General features: G+C 41.1%; 1 protein-coding gene across 1 annotated transcript; it reads right to left on the minus strand.

Moving 5' to 3' along the window:
* Positions 1-1,888: 1,888 nt before the first annotated feature.
* On the minus strand, positions 1,889-4,655 carry LOC124261219 (protein slit-like). Its single transcript, XM_046695542.1, has 3 exons — positions 3,797-4,655; positions 2,633-2,704; positions 1,889-2,085 (listed from the first exon to the last, which is right to left on the minus strand). Exons 1-3 carry the CDS (start codon positions 4,653-4,655, stop codon positions 1,889-1,891), a joined length of 1,128 nt encoding a protein of 375 aa, XP_046551498.1.
* Between the last annotated feature and the right edge of the window lie 7,590 nt (positions 4,656-12,245).

The raw sequence follows: 12,245 nt of genomic DNA on the forward strand, positions 1-12,245 counted from the left end.
AAACTTCGACCGGAATATACACCACAACATTTTGCCCCTCCAGCAACGTCTTCCCTATTGCTGCTCTGGGCAGTATTCCAATAACATTGTAAATGATTCATGTTTCGGGGTTAAAAAAAAAGTTTCCAGAGGGTAGAATATTCCTATAAGGAAAATATTCTGGAAACAAAAATCTTGGAAAATAATTCGAAGGAAATTTTCATCTAGGATATAACTTCCCATAAAAAACCCTTTGGAGTGGAATACACATCCCATTCCGATATCACAACAACTCTATCTAAATGGTAGCGAACGGTATGGGTCACGCATAGCATTGTGTCAAAAAGTAGAATTTCGTAATGTATACCCGAGTATATTGTTTTCGAGAAACGTTCAATGAAGGCGTGTGGCGGAAAGGGAATGTTGCCTAAGGACTTCTAGTTTGATGACTACCTTTAATATCAGTGAGTGAGTGAGCGAGTTGAGTTTTACGCCGCACTCAGCAATATTCCAGCTATATGGCGGCGGTCTGTAAATAATCGAGTCTGGACCAGACAATCCAGTGATCAACAGCATGAGCATCGATCTGCGCAATTGGGAACCGATGACATGTGTCAACCAAGTCAGCGAGCCTGACCACCCGATCCCGTTAGTCGCCTTTTACGACAAGCATAGTCGCCTTTTATAGCAAGCATGGGTTGCTGAAGGGCTATTCTAACCCGGACCTTCACGGGTTCCTTTAATATCAGGCAAATGACGCAGATTGTAGACATTTACCACTTTAATGGTTCCATATATGTTGGGTTTGCGAATTATTCCCGGGAGAGTTTTGGATTCGATCACATGATCAGCGGGTCCAGACAAGGCTAAGGGAAATAACTCTTGAAATTCAATGGCGACCCATGGTCAACAATATGTGGCCCCAGTATATAGGTCTATTCATGGAAGACCGACAGAAGAGAAAAGCAGTCACTTAATGTTATATTACTTTATTGACACTCAAATTCGGTTTAGATACATCAGGATATAGTTTTCACTGCAAACAAATGAGAGCATTAATGAGAGCATTCAACTACATAGTGCTGGTCAAGAATATTGTCAAGTGTTCCAGGTCGAAAGTCAAAATACGCAAAAGTCCGGAATTGCTAAAGAAGATGTCAGAGGTCAGTAACACTGCCCACTGCACAACCATGTAACTTGGTATTCGGGTCAGCATCGTTGTTTGACATGAATCAATCAATTATCAATCAAGTTTATTTCGTAATTCAGGACACATGGCCCAAAGTACAGTTGCAATATAAATTCAAGCCAATTGTCCACATCGGCTTTATGTAAGACACACTTTGAAAAGAATAACCTCCCCAACCTCTGTCCCTTACGGCAAATTAAACTGATTTAAAATATACCACACCGAGTAAACAATATGTATCAAAAGACCCGTGAACAAAAAAAAGATAGATAAACAAGCGGTCGACATTTTTGCGAACGTCCCCTCAAATCAGCCACGCCAGAGAGCCTTTCCAGTTTGAGACCCCTTTCGACAAACAATGCTAATTCCGAACTGAATCAAATTATTTAAATGGGGTTTTTCACCAATGATCTAATACTCTTATAAAAGTATTCAGGTGTTGTTTTACTGAGATGGACTGCTTTATGAGATGGGATGTTTTACTGAGAGACACGAGTTATGTTGAATATTTCACTAAGAGGAAATGAGAGACACTCATAAACTGAGACAATATTTTTATGGAGATGGACTATTTAATTGAGACTCTAATAAACTGAACGAATGTTTTACTTGAGGGACACTGAGTCATAATGAATATTTTACTGAACTTGAAATGATAGATACTGATAAACAGAGACAATATGTTTTAGGACATTTGTGATTATTTGGTCATTCAGTCCGCTATATATAAGGCGTGACTCTCCTGGGCGCGGCCCTGTGTCCGTCCACAGACTTGACAGGAGTCTTCGTGGGCATCTTCCTGAATATGTCGCGTCTGTTTTTGAGGATGAAGACGACGCAGACGACAATGACACCGAAGGAGAGGAATGTAATGCTGAAGGAGAGGATCTGTAACCACGTGAGACAAATCCCGGACACTGAAAAGACACGAGACCACATTACATATTTATCAAGATGCTTTTCTTCCATAATAGACATACGATCAGAGTTTGCGACTTACCCAGATTCATCATCAAATGTTATCAAACACACCACATTGTATTATGAGGACACGCATTCAATTAAATTGTAACAGTGAGTGAGTTTAGTTTTACGTCATTTTGCAATATTCCAGCACCATCACGGCTGGGGACACCAGAAATGGGCTAAATTGCAAGAACAGATCACTCAACTCGAAGAACAAGCGTAATGGGGGGTATGTTCTGACCAGGAGGTACCGTTGTGCAAAGCAACCTTAGTGCTGAGGTTATCGTAACTGCCATACCTTAACCTGGACTGTCGTAGCGCTAAGGTTATTTCGTACAACGGCACTCACGAATCCGTGCCTGTCTGCACAGTCCTTAAACATAGCCCTATAACAGGCGTATCACTGATTGTTGATGTTAATAATGACAAGCAAGAATGACACAGTATAATGACACAGTTTTCACAGTTGTTGTACAGCTGTATGGTAGTGGTACTCACTCGGCCTTAGCCCAGCAGGACACGCCACCACCGCCCCGCACACCTCGGCCTGGTACGTTGTTATACGCCTCCCTGCAACAAACCAGACATAAGACTTTATTACATTCAGAACAGTAACGCGCTGATTCGTTGATACCGTACAGATGCAGGGTGGTCCCTTGTAACATAGAATATTCGCTGATTTCAGTATCTGACGTCCTGCAGGATCATATATCATTGTGTGAAAATAAAAGGGTGCTGAGCCAAAATATTCCCTATGTTACAAGTGAACGGCGGTCGCCAAACGGTTCAACGAGAAGCAACAAATCGCGCTGACTTAAGTCTCTTAGCTACCTGGATAGGCTGTTTCATCTGAGTGAGTGAGTGAGTGAGTGAGTTTAGTCTTACGCCACACTCAGCAATATTCCAGCTACATGGCTTCGGTCTGTAAATAATTGAGTCTGGATCAGACAATCCAGTGATCAATAGCATAAGCATCCATCTAGGCAATTGGGATACGATGACATGTGTCAACCAAGCCAACGAGCCTGACCACCCGATCCCGTTAGTCACCACTTACAAGCATGGGTTGCTGAAGATCAATTCTCACCCGGATCTTCACGGGCCTCACAAGGATGAAAGTAAAGTGGTTAATAAAGATCTAATATGGAGATAATATAATGCAAATCAATCACGCAAAGTTACGTCCCTTAGCTACCTGGATCCGCAGTTTCACCCGAAGTTGATTGAGCAAATATGGGGCTGACAGACTATGACCAGAGGATACTTGCACAGCAAAGGAAACATACAATGCACATTACGGATTCACCAAATCGACTTGTGAAGCGGACTGTTTGTCAACAGATCTTGCTTGTTTGTTGTTTAAAGCTTCACTCAACAATATTCCAGCTATATGGCGCCATTTGTCAAATGAGAGGTCCGCGTGTGGTCGCACACTGGGTCCATTACCTCCACACCCTCTGCTTAACCTTATCGTCCTTTGTAAGCTGGTTAGCCCCTCCAGATGGAAGATACTGTGACATCTTTCAACCTTGCTGCAGATAAAGCAACACCGGAGCCCAGTGTATAAGCGTGTTGACATCAATATACACATCAGCGCATTTCAGAAGTATTTTCTTATCGCTAGTTGCCTTATAAAGTTGAGTATATGCTAAAATAACTTACTGTTGTATTCCTTTGGGAATGAACACATCATATCTCCCTGGAGCTCGATCCTTTTGTCGGCGGCAAACTGTAGGAACCATAACGCCGCACAGGAACACGTCCACGGCACGTTGTCCATACTAACCGTTCTCAGACTCTCAAGCCCGTTGAAGATGTTGTTGCCGATGTAGGTGAACGGGTTGTTGTCCAAGCTGATACGGCTCAGATACTTCATCTTGCTGAACAACGCGAAATCCATAACCCGAATACGACAATTGTTCAACGTCAGAACGCTGGCCTCCGTGAAGGGGTCAAGGACACCACGACTCAAACCCCCCTGAGCAAGTTTGGTGTTGGACAAGGCGAATTCTCCCCTAGGTGTCGGGATGGTCGTATCTTTCTTGATGTTCACACCAAGAAACGCGTTTATGTCGAGGTTGTCGATGGAACCGCCTTTGATACTTAACAAATTGACTGTGCCAAGGTTTGTGAAAGCTCCAGATGGAACGCTGTTGAACTGGCAATTTAAAATCCGGACATCCTGATAAAAATCCATCCCTGAGAAAGAGGAATTGTCCAAACTGAGCACGGCCGACCCACCAGTGGCGCAGATGATCGTTAAGGAAGATGAATAGTTCGGGTCAAACGTTGAGACGTTTACTTGAGCGAAGTTTATAAACGACGATTCTTCAAGGACGCCGTTTACATCCTTAATAACTAGCCTCTGAGGTCGAGGGTCGAATCCATTGGCATTGAGAGGAATTGAAGTTTTGAACCCACACGTGAACAGTCCGTCCTTGTATTCACATCCGGCGGGCTGGCTCAGGGGCGCGGATGATTTGATGAGTAAAAACCACACGACAACAGCTACGTGAAGCATTTTGAAGAACTAGTTAGCGTGTAATTGGAGAGAATCAACAAATCCCTTGGTCTTGTCCCACAAGCTCAATACTTCGATCTCACTGACCGTACAGCCATGGTGCCATCTCCTCGAATCTATGCAGATTTGCCCTTCTCGTTCAGATGATGGGGTTTAAGTCCTCATCAATTTGTCCGGCGAAAAAATATATAGTCCCTTTGGTCTGTTCAACAGCAAACAGTACACTCTAGATCCACGATAACATTGCCGGAACAACGGCTTTCTTTTTGTGGAAACAATTTCTCAGCAACCGAAGGGTGAGAATTATTTCACAGTTTTCAAACATGCCTCTTGTGACGTTGATATGTTTCTTTTGGATCGCCAAACATGGTTAATGGATACATAAACATACTCAAGTGGATGTAATACTGCTCTCTTTCATAAACACATCAAATAACTGGCCCTGAAACAACTGGGATATATTTGCGAAACCGTGCTTACCTCCCCTTGTTTACAATTTACTGTGTTCTGACTGGTAAACCACCTAACCTTATACAGGTCAGCTTAGGATACCCTGCACGGAACCAGAACAGTTATATCATTTGATCTGGAATTTTTTCTTGAGGTGTTTGCGAACAATACGTTCCATTTCGTGGTTTGGTCGCGCGATGTATTGTCAAGAATATATTAAAATAACACCATACTACGTAGTGTAATAAGCAATTGGTGATTATGGGCGTTCAGTAATATCAGAGAACGGCTTGTCGCCGAAAGTACCAAGGGGCGACAACATTTCGACAGACGTATATAATTTGGAATGAGAACCATTGATTCTGAAAATGACACCATTTAGAAAGATAAGTGAAGTCTTGACAAGTTAAGTGCAGGTTTGTTTGTTGTTTGAAGCTGTTCTCAGCAATATTCCAGCTATTTGGCGTCGGTCTGCAAGCAATCGAGTCTGGACCAGACAATCCAGTGATCAACAACATGACCCCGTTAATCGCCTCTTTATACAAGCATGGGTTGCTGCAGATCAATTCAAACACGGATCTTCAAGGGTCCTTAAGTGCAGAAGCTTAGTGTTGCAGGTTTGAGCACTTACCAACACACTTTCACTCACTCACTCCAACATCGCTTCTGAAATGAGCTTGAATAGAAAATACAAAACAATTAGCTAATCGCATACATAAAATAATATGCTTCAAACACACGTTAGACCATTTATAAACATGTGTCTGAAAATTGTTAGGTTAGTGAGTGCTTAAAACTGAAAAAAAAATATCACAGATTCAGAGATTTAATTATCATATTCTCAGGAAGTCTCTCGAATGAACTTATGACCTGTTGTGAGTCTTTCATGCGAGTTCACAACGCAAAAACCCGGAACCAGTCGAGAAGAAATTATTTGTCGATTATTTAAGCTTTTTGTTTGATCCAATGGGCCTAAGTGTGTGTGTTTTACTGAAAGTAGCTGATAAGCCTTAACAACAACCGTATAATAGTCTTTCTTTTCAACATGAGTGTATTACTGAAAGAGGCAGGTTACGTTGCGGTGTCGCGTTTCACACTAATGCTTTCAGTCATGCAACGGTGTTGGTCGTCTCAAAATACTTTACACAAAATTTAGTTTCTAAATAATTTATTCTATGCCTTTAGTACGAGATATCTACGGAACACCGAGTCTCTTGATATATTTTTACTGTATTGATACGTTTAAAACTCGTCATTAGAATAATTTGAAATTACCCTCCTGGGGAGATAAAGACAGGACACATATGTAGACATAATCGATTTATCCCATATTTATTCGGATGTGTTTTGATACGATTCCCTTATTGGAGGAATCAGAAAGATTAAATAAAAAGAAATATGAGCGATTACGTAAATAATATCCCCTCCAAAGGCAAATTGGCAAAATTATTACGGACAAGTTACAGATATTATCAGGTTATTGACATCATACGCAAAGTGCATCTAAGGACAACCCTTATCTGCATGTATTGCACTTAGTCTTGCTTCACGGTCAGTACAAAGTCTGTTATCTTCAGAAAAGGGGGGCGGTGGGGTAGCCTAGTGGTTAAAGCGTTCGCTCGTCACGCCGAAGACCCGGGTTCGATTCCCCACATGGGTACATTGTGTGAAGCCCATTTCTGGTGTCCCCCGCCGTGATATTGCTAAAAGCGGCGTAAAACCCCACTCACTCACTCAAGAAGAAGAAAGAGAGCGAGTAAAAAATAAATAAAAATCCCCAAGAAAACGTCCACCCCGCGCGTCTAAAAGGGTCATTATCCCAGTTACATTACTCAGATTATTCTGGGGACGAACTGAACTCGGATCATTAACACGTCGTCAGTTGTCACGACCTTATTCCGTTATATTATGAAGTTTCATTTTTGACTTATTCGAAGCAGGACGTAAATCAACGTTCATTGTGGCACTTACGCCGCATGCCCGGAATAGGGCTCTGATTATATAACCAATATACAAAGCATAGGCGGATCCAGGGTGTGTGTGTGTGTGTGTGCAGGGGTCGCGCATCCCCCCTTTGGTGCTGAAAGTTTGTTAAATGACCATTGAATCTCGGAAGAAAATGAAATGTGCACCACCTCCCTCAAAAAGCTGTATCCGCCCCTGCAAAGCAAGCTTCGTCGTTCGCCACAATCTTTCCCTGAAGGGAAATAACTCTCATCGGCATATCACCACCATTGGTTAAGAACGGCATTATCTCCCCTTAGACCGTTTCCCCGACAATCCTTATGCAACTCTAAAATACCACTACAATAATCAAAACATGAATTACAAATAAAAGCTTTGCGAAAACAACGGAGTGCAACACTTGCCTCTACAAGTGTTTGTGATACGGTCACTTTATCGGAATACGCAACATAGGCTTATCACGATTTGAATGTGATTCATAAACAGTTATTTATTATGTACTGGGAATTTAACATTGGAATTCTAAGATTTTTTTTCTGTCGGATAATGTTTTGTCTGTGCCAATCTGGGGTTCGCTCTTGAAAATCAGCTGTTGGGCTTATCACCTAGGGATGCAGTGTACGCTATTCGCATTCATTGGGACAAACCGCAATTACTACTACTTACATAAGTTGGTCGGCCTCCGTAGACCATACAATACAACATGGTTGTTTCAACAGGTTTACATTTCATAAATACCAGACTGACACCCCCAGGCATAAACATATCCAAAACAGTTTTGATACAGAAAGTGTTTACTCATTCCTCGACAGGCGACGACGTCAGTAACGACATACACTTCAAGTACTTATTTAAATCAATATACTTTAGCATGTCACTTAGATCACTTTGTTTTGGACTAAACACGTTCCATGGTCTGCTGCCCGGAGTCCAGGGTCCCGTTTCACAAAGGTGGTGTATGATCGCCGATAAATACGAGTGTGAGGGAGTTCAGTTTTACGCCACTTTGAGCAATACTCCAGCAATATCACGACAGGGGACACCAGAAATGGGCTTCACACATTGTGCCCATGTAAATCGTACCGGAGTCTTCAACGCATTAACCACAAGGCAACCCCAACTGCCCCCAGTCAATATGAAATAATGAACTAAAATCTACATGAAGGGAAGTGTTTTAGGTTGCAGTTTTTATGGGATTCATGAACATTACCGCAGCAAAGAGATATGGTGTTTTTGACATGTTTGTGACTGGTCGCTTGACAATAAAATGCAAATCATAATGTATAGAATATCGTGGTTTTAATGCGGAATATGACTGAATAACAACGAACCAACCAAAATAATAGGCAACCCTAATAGCTTACGTTATTAAGAAGTTGCTTTAATTCAAGCAGTATTCAATAATTATTATTGTTTATTACTCGCCCGTGGAAGATACTGCAGTGTAATATTTTTTACAGCAATATTTAACTAGTGTAATACCGTAGACGTATGGCGTCAAATTGGTTTACAGTTATGACGTCACAATGCTAATGCCTCACAATTTAGGAGATAAACCTAGTGTGTTTGAAAATCAGAGACATGCTTTACTGAATTGATGGCGACTAAATTTCAATTGGAACCGAACGCGTAGCGTGAGGTTTCAATTGTAATATTTAGTCGCCATCAATTCAGTAAAGCATGTCTCTGATTTACACTAGGGTTATCTCCATTCTACCATGACCCATTTAAAATCGAACTTCCTCGCTCTGCGGAAGACACTGCGTAATCCGGCATGGGACGAGAGGCGAATTGAACTCGTCTGTGAAGGGAGCGGTAGATGCCGTTCGTATTTTTTTAACATTACCACATAACAATATTCTGTCCAAAGAAATCAAACTACTGTTTATTCAATGCAATTATGTAATACCCGAGATCTTGTGGTTTTTTTTCATCCAAACTCCACACGACTAAAACCAGCCTATTGTTTTGTGTGCCGTGAAACTGTACCCCCCCTGGCCTCACTATAATGGAATCGTCTGACCTACTTATTTTCTTCGAAGTAGACAGTTACGCAACAGTTTGACATGGCGGACGAGCCAGTGTTTACATTTTGCGAAAGGTTGCAATTTGAAGTGACAGTGGACAATACTTGACTGACTGTTGAATCTGAACCCTGCAGAATCGAACAAGAGATCCTTTCCTGATCAACCTACGACCTGTAACTCACCAAAGACTGTTGATTTTTATGACCGGCCGATAATGATTTCACGTACTGCTTCCACCCCCGCCATGCGACAAAAGCGTGACAGTGCTGCTGCATAGTATACATGCGACTAACTTGTGATTCCTTGGAACTTTGTCTTCATCGTTTGGGACTGGACTGTGTCCAAGCGTTTTTCAAAGTAGATGAACATGACAGTGACCACCTTTCGGGAAAGTTGGCAGACAACAGAATTATTTTGTGAACGATGCAACGGGATATGATGGAGTATGACTATGAGTGGCATAAATGTGGTGTTTTGCCAGACCGTTAGATCTATCTTGCAAATTTCCCATTCTAATGGAATTAAATATACCATTTACCAGGTAGGTAAATGTTTACTAAAGTTTTGCTGCATATTTATATAATAATTGTATTTTTCGAGTTTAAATAAATGTTTTATCAGCATTTCCATCACGTCTGTTGTGTTGATATTAGTCATGTTGGTGGTCAAGCTGAAGTAGTGCGGCAGTGTTCTATACGTGCGCAGTGAAGCGCAATGAAATCAAACGCATTTTTATTCCAAAAATTTCCAATTGCCTATGTGGAAAATTCGAAAGTCAGCGTCAAAATCCATGAAGTTGTTGTTATGATCCGCCATCATTGTGGTCAAACCGAAGTAGTTCTCACAATAAGATTTGTTAATGCGCGGTGAAGCGGCCTTACAATCAGATGAGCGTCAATCCACAATTGATGCCGTCTGATTTTTCTGAACAGCCAATCAGAATCTAGTATTTTCTTGATTCATGGTAGAATAGGAGATAAACGTACTGTGTTTGGAAATTAGATGAATGTTAGACCGAATTGATAGTCTCTAAATTTTATTTGAAGCCGCTACACGGCTTCGGCTTCAAATAAAATTTAGAGACTATCAATATTCGGCCTTACATTCATCTAATTTCCAAACACAGTATGTTTATCTCCCTTCTACCATAACCGATTTAACATCGAACTTCCTCGTCCTGCGGAAGACACGGCGTAATCCGGCATGGGATGAGAGGCGAATGATTGAACTCGCCTGATAAAGGAGTGGTAGGTTCCGTTCGTATTTTTTTTAACATTGCAACATAACAAATATTCTGTCCAAAGAAAACAAACTACTGTTTATTCAATGCAATGATGTAACACCTAAGAGCTTGAAGACAAGACCGAAACCAGCCTATTGTTTTGTGTGCCGTATTACTGTACCCCCCTGGCCACAGTATAATGGAATCGTCTGACCTACTTATTTTCTTGGAAGTAGACAGTTACGCAACAGTTTGAAATGACGGACGAGCCAGTGTTTACACTTCGCGAAAGGTTGAAATTCGAAGTGACAGTGGAAAATACTTGACTGACTGTCGAACCTGAACCCTGCAGAATCGAAGAATAGATCCTTTTCTGAACGACCTATAACCTGTAACTCATCAAAGACTGTTGATTTTTATGACTGGCGAGTGTCGATCATGATTTCACGTACGTGCCTCACTCCGGCATGCGAGGAAGAGTGACAGTGCAGCTTTGTGTACATGCGACTAACTTGGGATTCCTTGGAACATTGTTCTCATCATTTGGGCCTGGATTGTGGCCAAGCCTTTCAAAGTGTACGAACATAGCAGTGACAGCCTTCGGGGAAGGTTTGCAGAGAACTGAACTCTCATGGTTCAGTTTTTGACATTTTGAACGATGCAACGGGACATGATGGAGTATGAGTGGCAAATTTTGTGTTTTGCCTGACCGTTATCTTGGTATATTTGTTTCCGTTTCCAGGTAGGTAAATGTTTACGAACGTTTTGCCGCACAAATAGGGATAAATAGGGATGTATTTTTACAAGGATTTATATGTTAGATATTGTTTGTTTATGTTAGGGGCTGTGTATTGTAATAGACCGATCCAGTCCCGGCCGATAAGCCCCGCCCACTTCGTTTTTGACGTTAGCGGGGACAACCACTGACTAATCACAATGGCGTCACCGCCGGTGAAACGTACGTGATTGCAAATGTTGTTGATGAATTCTGTTTGTTGTACTTTGGTATCCGTCGTTTGTGAATGATATTTAAAAAGGAAAGTTATACGTATTTTATTTTCAATATATTTTAGTTGACAGGTTGTATAATTGGCGAGTGAAAATGTAGATCTACATGCCCGATGAAAAATGAAGCGTATTTTCTACCAAATAATTTATCCGGCAATTCACGTTCGTGAAAGTTATTAGCAGGGGAAAGGTAACTGAATTATGTTGTTTGTTGCTTTTTCTAAAAAATTCCCATCGTAATATTATAAAAACCGTGAACACAACCACATGTGCAAGTTGCAGATCGTTTCGGTATCTATAAAAAGATTGTCAAAACTGCGCGTGCCACCTTTATTTATTTATCCCTTGTTCAAATTTAGTTACATTAGAATTTTGTGAAAACATGGGTTTCTACCTTTCAAGGAACAACGCAGGAAAACAGTATCCCGTCTACTACTTCGTCCACCTTGTTTGTCTGTATATATTATCTGGAAAACGTTACTTGACCTGTTAACATGGATGTATCTGGACATACCCAGAAGCAAATATTCAGCAGCTAATCTGCAGCTATTCTCAGTAACATTTTCTCTTCAAAATCTGTACACCATCTTAAAATGACACTGGCTTTTTTAATAATCCTTACCAATTTATTTTTCTATGTGTACTTTGTTGTGGAATCCTAATCTACAAACCTCCACTATAATGGACTTCATGAACTGCCAGCATTTATCTACAGGTATGTCACACCACCATAAACACAAAGAATCCAAGATACAGTCTGCACCTGTACACTGACACATCTTCCATAAATAGGAAACGTGTGATGCAAAATCTTTGAACAGAGGATCCACAGTAATCCGAACAGTTAACTAGCATTGAAATAGAATGTTACACAACATACAAATATACTGCTTTTCTTCAGATATATTTAACTGCTAA

The sequence above is a fragment of the Haliotis rubra genome, unplaced genomic scaffold (genome assembly GCF_003918875.1).
Source record: "Haliotis rubra isolate DU_JTF1 unplaced genomic scaffold, ASM391887v1 Scf791, whole genome shotgun sequence".
In the NCBI taxonomy this organism is placed as follows: Eukaryota; Metazoa; Mollusca; class Gastropoda; order Lepetellida; family Haliotidae; genus Haliotis; species Haliotis rubra.

Coding starts and splice junctions, on each gene's coding strand:
- LOC124261219 (XM_046695542.1), bottom strand. CDS start 4,655: ATGCTTCACGTAGCTGTTGTCGTGTGGTTTTTACTCATCAAATCATCC. Junction 2,705..3,796: donor ATTCCCAAAGGAATACAACA/GTAAGTTATTTT, acceptor GGTTTGTTGCAG/GGAGGCGTATAACAACGTAC. Junction 2,086..2,632: donor TCCTGCTGGGCTAAGGCCGA/GTGAGTACCACT, acceptor GTGTCTTTTCAG/TGTCCGGGATTTGTCTCACG.